This window comes from Chiloscyllium plagiosum, chromosome 31 (genome assembly GCF_004010195.1).
Source record: "Chiloscyllium plagiosum isolate BGI_BamShark_2017 chromosome 31, ASM401019v2, whole genome shotgun sequence".
NCBI classification, from domain to species: Eukaryota; Metazoa; Chordata; class Chondrichthyes; order Orectolobiformes; family Hemiscylliidae; genus Chiloscyllium; species Chiloscyllium plagiosum.
In genome coordinates, this window is record NC_057740.1 from 40,533,977 (window position 1) to 40,553,313 (window position 19,337).

Consider the following 19,337-nt stretch of genomic DNA (forward strand, 5'->3'; position numbering starts at 1 on the left):
CCAGAGTTCAATTCCCGCCTCAGGCGACTGACTGTGTGGAGTTTGCACATTCTCCCCATGTCTGCATGGGTTTTCTCCGGGTGCTCTGGTTTCCTCCCACAGTCCAAAGATATACGGGTCAGGCGAATTGGCCATGTTAAATTGCCCGTAGTTAGGTGCAGGGGTAAATGTAGGGGAATGGGTCTGGGTAAGTGCGCTTCAGCGGGTCGGTGTGGACTTGTTGGGCCGAAGGGCCTGTTTCCACACTATAAGTAATCATAGAAAGCATGGGAACTCAACCATCTGCAAATTTCCCTCCAAGCCATACACTCTCCTGATTTAGAAATATATCGGCATTCCTTCTGTATCAATGGATCAAAGTCCCAGATTTCCATTCCTAACAGCACAGTGGCTGCCCCTACTCATCAAGCACTGCAGCAGTTCAAGAGGCAGCTCACCAACATTTCCTCGAGGGAATTCAGGGTTGGACAACAAATGCTGCTCTATACAGTGACATTCACATCACATGAACGAATATATTTTAAAAAGTAGTTTACACATGCACTCGTGCTGTTATACCCATGGCTCATTTTTAACTTGTACTGTGCCCAAATTACATATGTTTGGTTCAAGGTATCATCATAGTACACATTATATCAAAGGTTTATTTCATTAAACCAACATTGTGGGCACAATGTGCATTTTAAATTTATGATACGTATCCGTGTATATGTTCAATGAATACAGATGAGTTTATTCTGCACATTGTTATTTTTGTAGTATTCACATCAGTTATATAGATTGATAAATTCTTGATGTCACAAGGAATTAAGGGCTACGGGGAGAATGCGGGTAAGTGGAGTTGAAATGCCCATCAGCCATGATTGAATGGCGGAGTGGACTCGATGGGCCGAATGGCCTTACTTCCACTCCTATGTCTTATGGTCTTATGGTCTTATGGAGTTTACACATTCTCCATGTGTCTATGTGGGTTTCCTCCCACAGTCCAAGGTTATGCAGGTTAGGTGGATTGGCCATGCTAAATTGTCCGTAGTGTCCAGGGATGTCCAGGCTAGGTGGATTAGCCATGGAAAATGCAGGATTAGAGGGATAGGTTAGGACAGTGCCTCTCGGTGGGATGCTCTTTGGAGAGTCAGTGTGGACTCAATGGACCAATTGGCCATTTCCACACTGCAGGGATTCCATGATGACTAGAGTCATAAAGATGTACAGCACAGAAACCCTTCAGTCTAACTCGTCCATGCTGACCAGATATCCTAACCTCATGCAGTCCTAGTACCAGGCCCATATCCCTCCAAACCCTTCCTATTCATATACCCATCCAGATGCCTCTTGAATGTTGCAATTGTAACAGCCTCCACTACTTCCTCTGGCAGCTCATTCCATACACGTACCACCTACTGTGTGAAAAAGTTTGCCCCTTTGGTCTCTTTTATATCTTTCCCCTCTCACCCTAAATCCATGCCCTCTAGTTCTGGACTCCCCCAGCCCAGGGAAAAGACTTTGTCCTTTTATCCTATCCATGTCCCTCATAATTTTGTAAACCTCTATAAGGTCACCCCTCAGCCTCCGAAGCTTCAGGGAAAATAGCCCCAGCCTGTTCAGCCTCTCCCTATAACTCAAATCCTCTGACCCTGGCAACATCCTTGTAGATCTTTTCTGAACCCTTTCAAGTTTCACAACATCCTTCTGATAGGAAGGTGACCAGAATTGCACACAATATTCTGAAAGTGGCCTAACCAATGTCCTGTACAGCCGCAACATGACCTCTCAACTCCTATACTCAATAAGGTAAAAAAATTAACTGCAGATGCTGGAAACCAGATTCTGGATCAGTGGTGCTGGAAGAGCACAGCAATTCAGGCAGCATCCAACGAGCAGCGAAATCGACGTTACGGGCAAAAGCCCTTCATCTCTGCTCGTTGGATGCTGCCTGAACTGCTGTGCTCTTCCAGCACCACTGATCCAGAATCCTATACTCAATACTCTGACCAATAAAGGAAAGCATCCCAAATGCCTTCTTCACTATCCTATCTACCTGTGACTCTACTTTCAAGGAGATATGAACGGTGTCTGTTTCCATGTTGCATGACTCTATGACATTTGTGAAGGACATTATTGGGAATTAACTGATGGGAGTCAAGTATACCAAATGCCTTCTTCACCACCCTACTTACCTGTGATGCAACTTCCAAGGAACTAGATAACTGCTCCCTTAGGTCTCTTTGTTCAGCAACATACTCCTCCTAAGTCCTGTCCTGGTTTGTCTTCCCCACATGAACACCTTGCATTTATCTAAATTAAACTCCATCTGCCTTTTCTCAGTTGTCATGAAGGACTCTCCTTCTCAACCTTTCCCCTTGCCTGAGGTGTGGTCACCCTCAGGTTAAAGCATCACCAGTCACGTCTCTTTCTCTCTCTCTCTCTAATGAGAGAGCACCCCGATGGTCCAGTAAGATTTTGATCCATTACTACTCCTTAAGTGCTGGGTATGAGAACCTACACCCACTCTCCCTCAGCCCCTGATCGATTCTGAAACCTGCCACAGTACATCAGCCAGGGTACAATACACCTTCAGCAGAAGGGAGCACGTGGGGCCCACATCAATTGATTCGTAGGAACATAAGAACTAGGAGCAGGAGTAGGCCGTCTGGCCCCTTGAGCCTCCTCTGCCATACAATAAGATTGATCTTTTCATGGACTCAGGTCCACTTACCCGCCCTCTCACCATAACCCTTAATTCCTTTACTGTTCAAAAATTTACCTATTTTTGCCTTAAAAATATTAAATAGTGTAGCCTCAACTGCTTCCCTGGGCAGGGAATTCCACAGATTCACAACCCTCTGGGTGAAGAGGTTTCTCCTCAACTCAGCCCTAAATCTGCTCCCCTGATGCACTGGAACAGCATTTATACAGCCATTCAACAGTAAACCTACAGCTGTCTGAGGTAACAGCTTCAGGCAAGTTCAACTTACGGTAATCAGCAGCCAGTTCAAAACTTCAGCACAAAAACCCAGACACACAAAGAGGCATCTCTCAGTAACGCAACATGCACTTCAAAACACCTGTTTTTCCTTTCTTTAAATAACCCATTCAAATCTTGGTCTGCAATCCTATTCTGCCGTACTGTGCAGAGCTGAGTCCTATGTCTGAGCTGTTGTCCATGAGGATGAAGGTGTATTTTGTGATTCCCTGGGACAGTAGCTTCCTGCACTTTGAAACTGCTGCAGTGAACGTGCTGCACACGACACAAGCGGCCTGTTTGAAAATGTATAAACACTTTCATTTCAAATAAAGATTAACGGGAGGGGGTGACGGAGAGGCTGCCTGACATTCCAACGCTTTGCCATTTGGTTGTATTTCTTGGATCTCCTGGGACTGTCAGAAATGCCTTGGGGAATTTATCAGAGAGCCAAAGGAAAACTTTCAGAAGCTTTGATGTTTCTACATTTCATCGGCTTCAGAAGGAGCCGTGTCGCTGTAGTTCCATTTGAATAATCCTCAGCTCAGGCCCATGTTGGAGGCCATTCAGCCCCTCAAGCCTGTTCCACCATTCAATCTAGTGATGTTTGACCTTTACGTCAAACCCCAGTTTCCATCCTTTGCTCTGTAACACCTTTACTGACATGAAATTTACATCAATAAACAACTTGCATACACACGTACATTTTATGTAATATAGAGGGAGAGAGTCTGTAATGGAGTACGTTGACTTTTGTCTCTGCTCCAAGAACTTATCCCTGCTTTTGACATTTGCCCTGCTTCTGGCTTTTATCACCACTCCTGACCTTTGCCCCCAACTCTTGGCATTTACCCCATGTTTCTTGTCTTTCCCTCTGCTCCTAACCTTCTCCCCCAACTCCCAGTATTTACCCCCACTCATGGATCTTCCATACCAGGGTCCACTGAGGAAATTCGACCTCAGTGTATCCACCTGCACACGCTCAGACAATTACACCATTTCACACAGAATATGGCGTCACTGAGCGTTCACACAGAGAGCCGCTTTCTGGCTCAGGGATGTCTCATGCCTCTAGCTCACTTCACCGGGCTCCATTGCACAGACACAGACCACCATTTGACACATTTTCTCCAAACCAATTTATAAAGTCACTTTCCCTGCGTTTTCCTTCTAACCCTACAAACTCTTTCTCTTCAAACTATTATCCAATTCCCTTTTGAAAACTTTGATTGAATCTCCCGTCACCTCACACTGATCACAGGTCTTAAGCTCTTGCTGAAAAAGGAAGTTGGTGGCTCAATGGCTAACACTGCTGCCTCAGAGCACCGGGGACCTGGGTTCGATCCCAGCCTTGGGCGACTGCCTGTGTGGAAGTTGTATGTTCTCCCTGTGTCTGTGTGGGTTTCCTCCCAGTCCAAAGATGGGCAGGTTTGGTGGATTGGCTGTGGGAAACATGAAGTTATGAGATACAGTTAGGGTGGGATGCTTTTTGGAGGGTCAGTGCTGGCTCAATGGGCCAAATGGCCTGCTTACACATTGTAGGGATTCTCGGATTCTCCTGAACACCTTCCATAGCTTGGAGATGGGAAGATGTGCAGAAACACAGGGAAATGCAACCACTTGCTCTCTATGTGACAAAGACCTGTCAAGATCATTTTCATCCCATGACAGTAGCTCTGCAAAAATACATTTCTCATTCTGCCTGACACAAGGTCACAATCAGATTCTGATGGGAAAATAAACTCCGTAACTAGCTACCACTTTCCTGCCTTTCTCTGTAACTCTTATTCCCCTTACTGATTAGAAATCTCTCTTAGGCTTGAATATTCTTAATGACCCAGCTTCAACGGTTCTCTGTGGTAAGGAATTTTCACAGAATCACTACCCTCTTACAAACCACAGGATCATAAGACATAGGAGCCATGAATTAGGTCATTCAGTCCATCAAATCTGCCCTGTCATTCGATCATGGCTGATATGTTTCTCAACCCCATTCTCCAGCCTTCTCCCTGTAGTCTTTGATCCCCTTACTAATCAAGAACCTATCTGTCTGAAGGACACTTAATGATTTGGCCTCTACAGCCTTTGGTGGCAATGAGTTCCACAGATTGACCACCCTCAGGCTGAAGAAATTCACCCTTATCTCAGTTCTAAAGGGTCGTCCCTTCACTCTGAGTCAGTGCTCTTGGGTCTTAATCTCTCTTACTAATGGAAACATTTTCTCCATGTCCACTCTAATCAAGCTGAAAAATGTGTTGCTGGAAAAGCACAGCAGGTCAGGCAGCATCCAAGGAGCTGCAGAATCGACGTTTTGGGCATAAGCCCTTCTTCAGGAATCCTGAAGAAGGGCTTATGCCCGAAACGCCGATTCTCCTGCTCCTTTGATGCTGCCTGACCTGCTGTGCTTTTCCAGCAACACATTTTTCAGCTCTAATCTCCAGCATCTGCAGTCCTCACTTTCTCCCACTCTATTCAAGCCTCAGTATTCTGTAAATTTCAATCAGATCTCCTGAAACTCCATCGAGCACAGACCCAGTGTTCCCAACCACCCATCACGTGACAAGCCCTTCATCTCCAGCATCATTCTTGTAAACCTCATCCAAGGCCAGCACACCCTTCCTTAGATACGGGACCCAAAACTGCTCACAATATTCCAGCTATTCCTCCTCATTTCTGTCTTAAATAGGCGACCTCTAATTCTGAGATTATGTTGTCTGGTCCTGGACTATTCCACAAGAGGAAACAACCTTTTCTCATCTCCCCTGTCAAGCTCCCTAAGGTCGCCTCTCAGTCTTCTGTACTCCAATGTGTACAGGCCCAATTTATACAACCTCCCCTCATAAGGACAGGTTGGACCGAAGGGTCTGTTTCCATGCTTTACATCTCTATGACTCTATAAGTCAGACCCTCCATAATTGGACTCAACCTAGTGAGCTTCCTCTGCACTGCCAAGGCCAACTCAGAGGAACTTCAATTATCTGAAGGACACGATCAGGGAATATTTTGTTCAGTTAATCAAATGCCAGATAATCAATGCCAGATAACAGAGTTGGCCAAGCATCGGGACTATGCGATCTTGTTCAGATAATCCGAAATTCAGTTAATCAGATGCCGGATAATCAAGGTCCCTCTGTATATCTTTCCTTCAGTAAGGGAACCAAAACTGTTCACAATATTCTAGGTTTGGTTTAACTCCATTCCCTTTGAACTAAAGGCCAACACTCTATTTGCCGTCCGTATTACCTGCTGAATTTGGATGTTAGCTTTTTTGGTGATTTATGCATGATGACTCCCAGATCCCTCTGTGCTGCAGCATCCACTTGAATGACATTCAGCTCCTCCTGTTCCCCAGTTGCTGTTTTTATCAGCATCGGTCTGGGTGTCCCTGTAGTGGCTTCAGTCAGTCTGTCACTGAACATGGCGCTTTCTTCAACATTGTAGGATTCTGCAGGGGAAGGAGAGAGTGGTCAGGTCCTCAAGCCCAGAGCCGTGAATGGACTAAGTGGACTTTTGTCTTAAATTCTCTCTTTAGATTAGATTCCCTACAGTGTGGAAACAGGCCCTTCGGCCCAACAAGCCCACACTGACCCTCCAAAGAGCAACCCACGCAGACACATTCCCCTACATTTACCCCTGACTAATGCACCTAACAATTTAGCATGGCTGATTCACCTGACCTGCACATCTTTTGACTGTGGGAAGAAACTGGAGCACCCGGAGGAAACCCACGCAGACACAGGGAGGATGTGCAAACTCCACACAGTCAGTCGCCCGAGGCAGGAATTGAACCTGGGACCCTGGTGCTGTGAGGCAACAGTGCTAACCACTGAGCCACCATGCTACCCATCATTATAATATCATGGAAGCTTGGTTACTCTGAATTTTTTATTTCTTTATTTTTAGGTCACAGGAAAGAAATACTTAAAATTGGAGATGATGCCAAAATTTCATCAGAGGGCAGAGGTGGAGTGTGAGGCCTAGGGTACTTGTTGTCCAGGAGGGGAAACAGCGCAAGGCTCAGAGGTGAATGGACTGCTGTTTTATCGATAAATAATGATTGGGAGGTTGTAATAGAGACAAGGTGTCAAAGTCCCGAGGAAAGGAATGGGGTGCACACCACAAAGAGCCTTTGTTTATGCCTCTCTAACAACACCAACCCCACCCCTCTGCATTCTCCTTTATCTCTTCTTCCTAAAAGCAAACCTAGAGTTTATTTATCTGTAAATCTGAACCACTTCCGATACTTTTAATGTACTCTTTTAAATATTCTAATCAATCTTGGCCCATCTTCAAAGGAAACCTTCTGAATGCATCTCATCCACACTGTGACTATCTGCATCTCAAAGCTCTTTTACACAAATTATCAGATTTTGGTGGCATTTAAACTGGCAAAAACACAGAATGCTTTAAAGATGAAATTCCCACACATTTTTAAATTGTGTATAGGTTTAAAATCTCAGTTTCATCTTCACGCAAGTAATTGATGTATTAAACAATCCCAAGAAGAATGGCATTCCATTGAAATGAACATAACTCATTCTTTTTGAGATTTAATAGTTCACTCGTTAGAGGATCTTGCACCAGGGTTCTCATGAATTAATTTCATAACATGTGACCTAGATCTTAAGAAATTTTTGTTGTTTTCTGCCATTGGTTTTCAACATGAAACGCTTCAAATTCACTGAACTGAATGAAGATAGATTCTCAAGTCGCTGAAGTAGGATTTGAGCTCACAAGTGGCTGATTGAGATGCTAGACTGCTGTTCAGTACATCACAGCTAACATCATGCTGGTACAGGAAAACATTGCAAGGCTATGGGCAAACTGCAGAGAAATGGGACAAACTGGATAGCTCTTTCAAGGAGCTGGCATTAGCACAATAGGATGAATGGTCTGTCCGAAATGATTTGATGACTTTACTTTGAACAGGACAATATCCGCTAAAACCTTACGAATCAGACAATGGAAGCCTTCCAGCCCAACACACACGACAAAATTCCAAACTCCCAAATCACTTCCCATTCTTTCACATTATATTGCAATCCTCATGAATTGAGCATTAAAATTCCAAACTCCCAAATCACTTCCCATTACACAGAAGTTCTAAACCAGACAGAACATGTAAACTGAATGCTTGTGTCCAAGAAATAAGTCTCTCGGTGCATTGGGAAAGAGGTTACTGGAGTCTGTCTGCACTTGTAATCATCCTTAACTCTTTTAACCTAAAGGCCATTCTTAATAAAATACTTCTCTTTTCCCATTCATGCACCAGCTGTGTAAGCCATCATCCGCACCTTTCAGAAACAACACCTATATTTTTGTTGAAGGATACAAAATGTTTACCTTTCTTGCTGTAAGAGTCAAATTCCAACCTTTGCAGGTTTGCTTTTGCACAAGTAAATCTGAAAGTGATGGGGTGAGTTCCTCTGCTCTTGCCCCCAGTGAGGGCCATCAGTAACTTTCAGCCATGGCTCAGTGCTATTGATGGTTTTACAGTCAAATCTGATCGTCACTCCAGCTCCTTTCTGTTGCATGCAGTCCATAACGTTTACATTCACAGTATCATAAAATGCTTTTGTTCAACCAGCCATGCGCTGTATCTTATAAAAGGACATGCTGTCACCCAATTGCCTCTGAATGTTTGTGTCCCCACACAATTGAAGAGGCCAACACTTGTCAAATTCCATTCCAAAGAGTTGAGCACAGGAATGAAATGACTCCAGTCAGGCGCACTGTCGGAGATGCCATCTTTCAGGTGAGGTGTTAAAGGGAGGCCTGATTGATCCTGTTGCTGAATGCGAACATTGAAAGGAAGGGCACGGGAGTTCACACTGTCTCAGTCCAACAGTTAACCCTCGAACAACGTCATTGGATGGGTTTAGCTGGTCATGGAGACTTTCCCCATTATGGGCTCTCATGTGCAAATTGGCTGCCACTTACCTGCAATGGTGCCTGTACTTTATGAGGCACTAAATGTATAAGTGACCTTTATCCCCTGCCGTATATCATGTTGATGACTCCCCTCAGCTATCAGCTGCCACCCAGGAACATTGAAGCAGGAGAGGTCTTTCAGCCCCTCAAGCCAAATCCACCATTCCATAGTGATTGCAACGAATCTGAGTTCCCTGACTGGGGCTGCTAATGTGGTCCAATCAGGGACTCCTGGCTGTCAGCCTGGTCCATTCAGGGAGCCATGGCTGTCAGCCTGGTCCAATCAGGGAGCACTGGCTGTTAGCCTGGTCCATTCAGGGAGCCTTGGCTGTCAGCCTGGTCCAATCAGGGAGCCCTGGTTGTTAGCCTGGTCCATTCAGGGAGCGTTGGCTGTCAGCCTGGTCCAATCAGGGAGCACTGGCTGTTAGCCTGGTCCATTCAGGGAGCCTTGGCTGTCAGCCTGGTGCGGCACGGTTGCACAGTGGTTAGCAATCAGGGAGCCCTGGCTGTCAGCCTGGTCCAATCAGGGAGCCCTGGCTGTCAGCCTGGTCCAAACAGGGATCCCTGGCTGTTAGCCTGGTTCGATCAGGGAGCCCTGGCTGTCAGCCTGGTCCAATCAGGGAGCCCTGGCTGTCAGCCTGGTCCAATCAGGGAGTCCTGGCTGTTAGTCTGGTCCAATCAGGGAGCCCTGGCTGTTAGCCTGGTCCAATCAGGGAGCCCTGGCTGATAGGTATAAAGAAGAGGGTCAGGGGTTCTGTTCACACTGAGAGCTGGCTCTGACAGAGTTGGATCAGTGTCAAGGACTCTCCACGTGTAAATAAAGGGGGACTTGGTGACGGGATACTGGCCTCTGTGGAATTATTTCACTGGCAATGAGAGAAAAGTACGGTCCTGAAGAAATCTGATCTCAATAGTTACCTTTGAGTTGGGGGTAAACATATCTGGCATCATGCCTGTGTTCAGGAAACTTGACTGGTTCAATTCTGCCATCAAAGCCTGGGCCCAGTGTATGAAACAAACAACATTGGGCCAGAGGAAAAGCAACAAGCAATTCTCCTGACAGCTTGTGGACTCCCATTTTTTTGGTTATTTCCCTGAGACACCAGATACCAAATCCTTTGAAGGATTGATGGATTTAGTTAAAGAATATTATGACCCCAAGCCTTCTCCAGTTCTGAGACGCTATCAGTTTTACTCAGCAATTTGAGGACTGGTATTGGGATTTTTGATAAGGTTAAGATGATGGCAGAGGCATGCGATTTTGGTTTAACCCTCAATGAGATGCAAAGAGACCATTTGGCATATAGGATTAATGATGTAACCACACAAAACTGCCTACTAGCTGAAGCTGAACTGCATTTCAAACAGGCACTACATCTGGCTTTATCATTGGAAAATGCAGAAAGTGGACCATATGAGTTGCAGGGTATTCCAATGGAAGTGGACACCCTTACCAGTCTGACTGGGCTGGGGAACACTACTGGAGTGAAGGCAATTGCACGGCCTCACTCAGGACATACCCTGGACAGAGGGACTCCAGGTCAGCCCACAGCAAAGCCCCAACACAAAGCCAAGCCTCGGCCAAACGGTTAACATTCTCTTCAGGATCCAGGCTGGCGAGCCATTGTAATTGCTGCTGGTATGCAGACTCGAGACTGCAAAAGAGACCCAGTAGGCCTGAATTCCTGATGAAGGGCTCCTGCCTGAAACGTCGATTCTCCTGCTCCTCGGATGCTGCCTGACCTGCTGTGCTTTTCCAGCACCACTCTAATCTCTGATCTCCAGCATCTGCAGTCCTAACTTTTACCCTGATTGTGAAGCCTGACGGGTCAGTTCGCCTTTGTGGGGATTTTTAACAAATGGTAAACTGCTATTCGCGACTGGATAAATATCCAATCCCTCACATAGAGACTGCATACACAAAGCTGGCAGCTGGGGGAGGGTGGCAGGGAGGGGAGGGGGTGGTGAAGGGTGGTGTGGTTGTGTTGGGGAGGGTTGTAAGGGGGGGTTGGGTGGTGGTGTCCTTCACGAAGCTGGACATTAGCCATGCATACATGTACTTGCAGTTGGAGGAGGATTCCCTGAGGTATGTGACAATTAAAATCCATAAGGGTTTGTCCCAATATATGTGACTGCCATTTGGGCTGTCGTCAGCCTCTGTAATCCTTCAGCAGGTGATGGAGAACGTTTTGCAAGATCTACTGTAGGTCACCATTAATCTGAATGATGTGCTAATAAAAGGGAAGATCAATAAGGAACACTTAGACAACTTGGACAATGTCCTTAGACATTTCTCCCAGACAGGGGTACGCCTGAGAGGGGAAAATGTTTTCACTGGGCACCCCACATGACCTACATGGGCTACAGAGTTGACAAGACCAGGTTAAACCCATTGGAAGAGAAAGTGATCCCAGGCCTGTACCGGAGCTGAGGGCTTTCCTTGAGCTGGTGACCTATTACAGGAAGTTCACACGTAACCTGACTCCATCCTGGCACCTTTGCATCAACACTGAAAAAAAGGGTCAGCCTTGGAAATGGTCGTGTATCCAAGCTGCAGCTTTCAGGGAAGTGAAGAAACAGCGATCATCCTCGAAGGTGTTGGCAAACTATAATCCTAAGCGAGATCTGGTATTGACATGTGATGCCTCTCCATACAGCATGGGGTGGTATTAGCTCAGATTAGCCCAATGGAGAGGAACACCCAATAGCATGTGTGTCCAAGACTTTGGCTAATGCAGAGCAGAAATATGCCCAGATACAGAAGGAAGTTTTGGTGGTCATATTTGGAGTCAGGAAGTTCCACTATTACTTTTGTGGACATAGATTTGTAATAATAATGGACCAGAAACCCCTGCTAGATCTACTTGAAGATGAGAAGGCAGTGCCACTCATGGCTTCAGGCTGAATTCAGTGGTGGGCTCTAACTCTGAGTGTGTGTAATTACAGCTTGGAACACCGTCCAAAAGGCCAAGTAGCAAATGCGGGTGCACTGAGCCCCCTCTCGCTGGCAGATACATCCCGGGGATACCACTACCACTGGAAGAGTCTGGAATAGTTTTACATTTTCTGAGCAAGTCACAGCTGACAATATCAGACTTTGGTCGCAGAACGATTCTGTCCTGGCAAAACGGAAACAGCTGGTGGGAATGACAGGAAACCAAAGGGCCGTCACAACCAGAATCAAGGGCTTTTTTGGACCTGGAGAGACCAGCTCACAGTGGAGGACGGCACATTATTACGGGGAGCAACAGTGGTCATCCTGAGCAAAGGTCGCTGCCAGATACTGGCTGAACGCCACCAGGGTCATCCAAAATAAAGATGTTGGTGAGATGTTGTGTCTGGTGGCCTGGATTGGATGCAGACATAGCTGCATTGGTGGGGCAGTGCCCAGAGTGCCGCCAAGGACAAAAATTACTGCCAGCAGCTCCCCCACATCCATAGGAATGGCCAGGTAAACCCTGGACTCGGTTCCATGTCAGGTGCACAGGTCCTTTCATGGGCTCAATACTCTTAGTCCCTGTGCATGCCCACTGAAAGTGGCTGGATGTGCAGAGAGTTCATTCACCAAACACAGGGACAACGGGAGGGAAACTGAGCACACCTTTTGCAATACACAGACTCCCGGAAGTGTTGGTCACAGATAATGGGACATCGTGGGAATTTGAGTATTTCCTAAAGTCAAATAATATTTGCCATACAAGGACAGCCCTATACCATCCATTGCCCAATGGTCTGGCAGGAAGAGCAGTCTAAACTTTGTAGGCAGCCTTAAAGAACCAGCCTACAGCTCCACTCGATATCAAACTGTCCCGGTTTCTATTTGATTGTAGGACCACCCCTCAGGCAAACACAAGGATAGCTCCAGCTGAGTTTCTGAGGGGTTGAAGACTCCACACCAGGTTAAATCTGATCTTCCCGGACCTGGGCAGAGGGTGAAATGGCATCAGAAGCACCAATACTAGACACAAGACACTGCTAAGTGAGAGAAACAGTTTACTTCAGGGCACAAAGTTTGGTGTAGGAACCACAGGAATGGCCCTGCTTGGGTATGGAGCATGGTCGATGTGAGGCCAGGTCCAGTGATGTATAAAGTTCGAGTCGGTGAGATGGTCCTGACCAAGCACCTGGACCATTTGAAAGCTGCAAACTCACAGACGGTGTGGGAACAAAACATGCCTGGCCCCTCGACAGCCTTTCCAACTGTTCTCCGAACCTGTGGGCTCTCCCTCTCCATCAAGCACTGAAGGTACTCGGAATCAGAGATGAACACAGGGATATCGCTGCCTCAATGCCTTGGTTGCCTGAAGAGGAGAATGAATTTCTTCTGAGACACAAGAGGTGATCTCCTATGTGCTACACACCACCCGTATCCAAGGCAGAGTCAGAGGAGCTGAAACACCCCCAGGAGGAGCTACAAGAAAAATAACGGGACTCAGAGGAGGAGGAATGTAGTGATTGTAATGAAGTCAGCCCGGTGGAGCTCATAGAATCTGAGTTCCCTGATTGGGGCTGTGAATCTGATTCAATCAGGGAGCCCTGGCTGACATATATAAACAGGAGTGCCAGAGGTTTGATTCACTCTGAGAGCTGGCTCTGAGGGAGCTGGATCAGTGTCAAGGACTTTCCCCGTGTAAATAAAGGGAGACTTGGTGGCAGGATGCCAGCCTCTTGGTCATCTGCTGCAATGCCATTTTCCCAATGTATGGGAAGGATAGATGTTCCATCTGGCTGAATGAGGGGAGGGGAAAAGGTTGAACTTAATCAGCTAAGTGAGGTCCAGGCAACTTCAAACTGCTGGAGAGTCCTACCTGAGAGCTAAACACACAGGATCTTCATGACAGCTCAACCAATCAGAATCAGCTGGATTGGAGCTTCCAGCTGAGGCCCCAGTCACTGGGCTCTGGAGAGAATGGAACAGCTAGTCCAGGGCCCCAACCAAATCTCAGACCTAATCTTCTCCACCCCTGGGCAAGGCCCGAATGGCCAAACCCTCAGACCCATCGGAGAACTGGTGAGGTCAGGATGGGTCGGAAAGGGGTGATGTTCTTTGAGGGATGGCCACAGGCTCGTGGGCCAGTATTGGCACATTCTGACAGTTCCCTGTTCCATGGGAACAACCACGGACTCTAAACCCAAAAATCATTCAAAAATGGAAATCTTCTCAAGTAAATATAGAGGTTTGGTTCTTTTTTTGGAACTTTACATCACAAGGCATGGCGAACAAATTGAGCAGTCTTTGGAAGAACCTGGTCATGAAAGAAATGCCTGTATTTATATAAACCCGTGTGCAGTTTTCAGGAGGTTAGCAAGGCGATTACAGTGAGCTCATCACAATTACAAGCTCACTGACATTACAATGATAAATGAAGTGAAAGGTGAAGTGAAAAAGGAACACGGGGTGGGGGGGGGGGCACAAACATTTTTGCGATGTGCAGCCAATGAAGCATTTTTTCAAAGTGTAGTCATTGTTTTGGGTAAGAAATGTGGCAGCCAACTTGTGCACAGCAAGATCCCATAAGCAGCAATGCGATTTATCACCAGGTCAGCTGTTTTCAGTGATATTGGTTGAGGGATAAATATTAGTCCCTGGGCACTAGAATGCCTCTACACATCTGCAATGTGTGTTCTTTCATGTCTACTTGAGAGAGCACAGTACATCTCAGTTTAATACTTCACCCTCAAGACAAGACCCCAGCTCTGACAGTGTAGCTCCTCCTGAGCACTGACCCTGGAGCATCCGTATGTACCTGCAGTGGGGCTTGAACCTACAATAGCATCGAGCTTAGGGCCAAAGCTTACACCTTCACAGTTGAACAGCATGCCAATAGTCACAGCAGCTTGACATCTGGATCCACTAGCAATCGTCTGAGGGAGAAGTGGGGGTCAGAAATTCACCCGACACTCCAGTACCCCTTTGGAATTTAGTCTTGTTTTCCACTCACATAAATGCAGGCCATTATAAATCAACTCCATCCCAACAGTTCATGCAAATGGGCACCACTGAGGCACAGCCAACTGTAACAAGAAAAAAAACCAAACTGTGCCAAACTCCTGGAGTTTATACTAAAAGAGTTGGCTCACTTCAGCCAGGTGGCAAAGAAAAACACTGTCTATGTTTTTTCTTCAAAACATTTGGGCGGGGGAGGTAGGGGTGGGGGGCTGGTGGTGGATGCTGGGTTTTAATTTCCACTTCCCACCCCCGCCTTCTCAGAGCTGGGAATGTGGACCCAAACCTTGGGCCAATCACACGAACTGAGAGAGCAATATAAAGCCAGAGCTGAGTAAAGAGAGCAGACAGTCAGAGCTCATACATCCCCAGGCCTGGGCCAGTCACAACATCTACTGACTGCCGGACAGCAACAATACTTTTACAAAGTTTTGTTTTAAAGTTTGGGGGGAACCCCCAAAAATCTAGAACATTACAATAAAGAGTCAGTGGGAGAGATGAGAATGCAGCTGGGAAGAGTTCCCTTGTTCCTTTCCCTCCTCGTCTTCCAGCAATCTGTTTCAGCTCAAGGTAAGGAAACTTTAAATGTTTGAAGTGATTTAAGAATCCTGAACGTTCATCCATTCATCCCCTTTAAGGGGATCCTGAATCCCTCGGGTAAAAACGACTTTTATCTGAGGCCAGCCCGGAAGGTTCCAGCTCAAGGTGTCTTATTGCTAATTGCTCATCAATGATTCCCCTCCCAGGCTCCTTGACCTGATGGGAATCGCTTCCTCTCCAACCGCCCTCCCCCGGGGGCTGCACAGTTCACTGGGAGCTCTGTTCCCCGGCTCCTCTGCTCACTGGGACCGGGATGCTGAAGAGCTCAATCCAGGAGACACCGAGCTTTCTTCCCTTCCCGTGGAGCCCGGGCTGGCTGAGAGAGTCTTTGCTGAAAATGTGTCCGGCTCAGGGCAGGATCTGACTGCTCTGCGATGCCTTCCAAAGTCAAATAGCCGCCTGGGACGAGCGCGTGAATAATAAGCTCTCGGGAAAGGTGCTTCTATGGAAGCGAGCCATGACACACCCGGGATGTAGGGTTCCTGTGGCAGTATTATCAGACATTTGAATGGATCTCTTTAACTGGAGAATCCCTACGTTGTGGGAGACCCTCTGAAGAGCACCCCCCCCCCCCCCCCCCAATCCCAGCCCTCTCACGCTGCATTTCCCATGGCTAATCCACCTAACCTGCACATCTTTGTGACTGTGGGAGAACATTTATACACACAGTCGTTTGAGGCTGGAATTGAACCCAGGTCCCCAATGCTGTGAAGCAGCAGTGTTAATCACTGAGCCACTGTACCAGCCCACGGTAATGTTAATGATGATCTCTCTCTCTCTCTGCACCTTCTGGGAGGCTGTAACACTCTATCCTGCACTCTGTTCTGTTACCCTGATACACTTGTACAATCTGCCTGTAAGAACAACACTTTGCACTATACCTCAGTATACGTGACAGCAATAAATCATTAGTGTCCCTATCTCTGATCCAGGAGGTCTGGACTCAAGTCCCACCTGCTCCAATTGTGTGTAATAACAGGTATGTTAGTTTTTGACAAAATGGGGCTAACTAACAGATGTCAGTCTCCACAGACACTGTCAAACCTGTTGAGTTTCTCCAGCGTTTTCTGTAAAAAAAAAGGGCTTACGCGGAACACTGACTTGCCATAAATTAGATTTGATTGATTTGAGGAAGTCGCAAGGGTAATAATTTGACTTGGTCAAAATTAGAATGGATTTTAAATAGGTCAGAATAATGACAGGCAGCGGGATATTTTTTGATGAGCAGTTCCAGTTGCAATGCAAGGAAATAGCAACCATTCTGTGCACAACATGACGAGCTCATATCCCTTAAACCAACACCATTAAAATATAGGCATGAGTCAGCCCAGCAGGGAAACTCCGGTGTACCTGATCAAATAGTGTGAGGGCAGATAAAGCCTTGGGTTTAATGTCTCATCTGAAAGACAGCGCCTCCCACAGTGCAGCTCTGGGATTACTAGCTCAAAGTCTCCAGTGGAATTTGAACCTTCAACCTTCAGAATTCCAAGTCAAAATTAGCCACAATCAACCAAACTGTAAATTTTTGAGGTTGTCTTTTTCACATTGCAGTGTCGGTCTCTCAATATTTTGGTAACCTGCAAGTCATTGGTTCAAATTTCTTACAAAGGAAACAGGAGGAATTAATGTTACAGTTAAACTTGTGCTGTCTCTCAGCCCTGTTTCTAGTTTTCTAAGAAGATGAGGAATTTGGGCTCCCACAGTGCCTTGAGGAGGTCCCAAAACCTTTCACAGATACTACTGTCATTTTTACGGAGCACATTTACTGTGGAAACTGTAGAAAAATGCAGGAAACAATTTGCAAACAGTAAGATCCCACAAGTAGCAATTAGATTATGATCAGACAGATTAATAATCATTAAACACATTGATTAGCTACTGTTTTAATGGGGCCCAGATCACTCAAAGGATTGATATGCAGGAACAATCTCTTTATAGAGAAGCACTTAGGTTCAATTCCTTGTGAGGTAACTGCAGTCTTAAACTGTGTTTAAAGTGGGCAGTTGGTCATGTTGAGCAAAAAACAATAACCAATTAGAAATTTGAATTTTAAACAAAAAAAGATACAGAACTGCAGATGCTGGAAATAAGAAACAAAAACAGAAATTGCTGGAAAAATGCAGCAGGTCTGGCAGCAAATGTGGAGAGAAAGCAGAATTAACGTTTCAGGATCTAGTTCTGAAGCAGAGTTGCAGGACCTGAAATGTTAATTCTGCTTTCTCTTCGCAGATACTGCCAGGTCTGCTGAGTTTTTCCAGAAACTTCTATTTTTGCTAGAAATTTGAATTGAAGCCCATTTCTAAAATGAGCTTGAACTCTCAACTTGAGTTATTCTGGCAGGAAGAGCTGTGTTTGCTGAATGAAATAAAGCCTGATGTGAAGACAAAGTTGAATAATCAATTTAGAATCCTGCACTTTTAAAACTCCTTAACTGGCTGGGAATCACTTTGGGGCTTCCTAGGTTCATGAAAGGTGCTATATTAATGCAACTCTCTCTCTTTTACTTGGTTTATGTGTTTATACCCTTTTGGATCTGCTTGGAGTAGTGCGGAGGTTACAGTTTGTGCTGCACACAGGGTGCTATATAAATATAGCTGCAGGTCAGAAGGAAGCTGGAAACAATTGGGCAGAAAGGTCACCAGACAGAATGCTTATACTTGTTGTATAGTGGAGCACTTTGGCAGTGCAACCATGTATTACCAGTGGGTACAGGTTAATCACACTCACACAAGCTCAGTTCACACGGAGATGGTGGCTAGAGTGTTTTCGCTTCGTTTTGAGTTCTGCCGAAGATACTCCCTCACTAGGAGAGCAAGGAGATTCCTCCCAGTGACTGAGCAGATGGGAGAAGGCACATTGGGGTGGGATGGTGGCTGAGGAAGTGGCAGTTGCAATGGTGGGAATTCCAGGATCAGCTCCACCATCAGGATGGATCTGAAATAGTCATAGAGCTGAACAGCACAGAAACAGACCATTCAGTCCAACTCATCCATGCTGACCAGATATCCTAAATTAATTTAGTCCCATTTGGCCCATATCTCTCTAAACTCTTCCTATTCATACACCCATCCACATGCCTTTTAAATATTGCAATTGGAGGAGAAAGTGAGGGCTGCAGATGCTGGAGATCAGAGCTGAAAATGTGTTGCTGGAAAAGCGCAGCAGGTCAGGCAGCATCCAAGGAACAGGAGAATCGACGTTTCGGGCATAAGCCCTTCTCCAGGAAATATTGCAATTGTACCAGGCTCCACCACTTTCTCTAGCAGCTCATTCCATACACACATCACCCTCTGTGTGAAAAAGTTGCCCCTTAAGTCCTTTTTTAAATCTTTCCTCTCTCACCCTAATTCTATGCCTTTAGTTTAGATTCCCCCACCTAGGGAAAAGTCCTATCCATACCCCTCAAGATTTTATAAACCTCTATAATGGCACCCCTCAGCCTCCGACGCTGCAGAGAAAACAGTTCCAGCCTATTCAGCTTCTCCCTATAGCTCAAACCCTCCAACCCTGGCAACATCCTTGTAAATCTCTTCTGAACCCTTTCAAGTTTCAACATCCTTCCAATAGCAGGAAATCTTCAGATAGAGGAGGAATTGGAATCTTTTTGCCTTTGTCTGCCTACAGCGACCCTTCAGCCAGATCAAAAGGTGACAAATCTCTGAAATGAGGCAAATCATCCCCACTACTCACTTGAGGGCAATTAGGGATGGGCAATAAATGCTGGGTCAGGAGATGGAGAAATAAGAAGTTGGATGAGGGTGACCGTAAAGCAATCCGTCTTATTCACATTCAAATTCTTCAGTAATGCCCCTTTGTTAGAGAAGGCTGCTCTTGTCCAATCAGAACCTAACAACATCCTGGGGTTCACCAGAACTGAACTAGACCACCACAAAATAC

The 19,337-nt window shown here is 46.1% G+C and overlaps 2 protein-coding genes across 4 annotated transcripts in view; one reads left to right on the forward strand and one right to left on the reverse strand.

Annotated features, from left to right (window-relative positions):
- Positions 1–6,347: 6,347 nt before the first annotated feature.
- Positions 6,348–19,337, reverse strand: part of c31h6orf120 (chromosome 31 C6orf120 homolog) — a 65,855-nt gene continuing 52,865 nt past the window's right edge. The window contains exon 3 of the mRNA XM_043721478.1: positions 6,348–6,407. Within this exon, the coding sequence (XP_043577413.1) occupies positions 6,363–6,407 (45 nt within the window). The 3' untranslated portion in view covers positions 6,348–6,362. The remainder of the gene's footprint in view (positions 6,408–19,337) is intronic.
- Positions 15,199–19,337, forward strand: part of cilp2 (cartilage intermediate layer protein 2) — a 39,898-nt gene continuing 35,759 nt past the window's right edge. For all 3 annotated transcript variants that reach the window (XM_043721472.1, XM_043721473.1, XM_043721474.1), the window contains exon 1: positions 15,199–15,410. In XM_043721472.1, the coding sequence (XP_043577407.1) occupies positions 15,338–15,410 (73 nt within the window). In that variant the 5' untranslated portion in view covers positions 15,199–15,337. The remainder of the gene's footprint in view (positions 15,411–19,337) is intronic.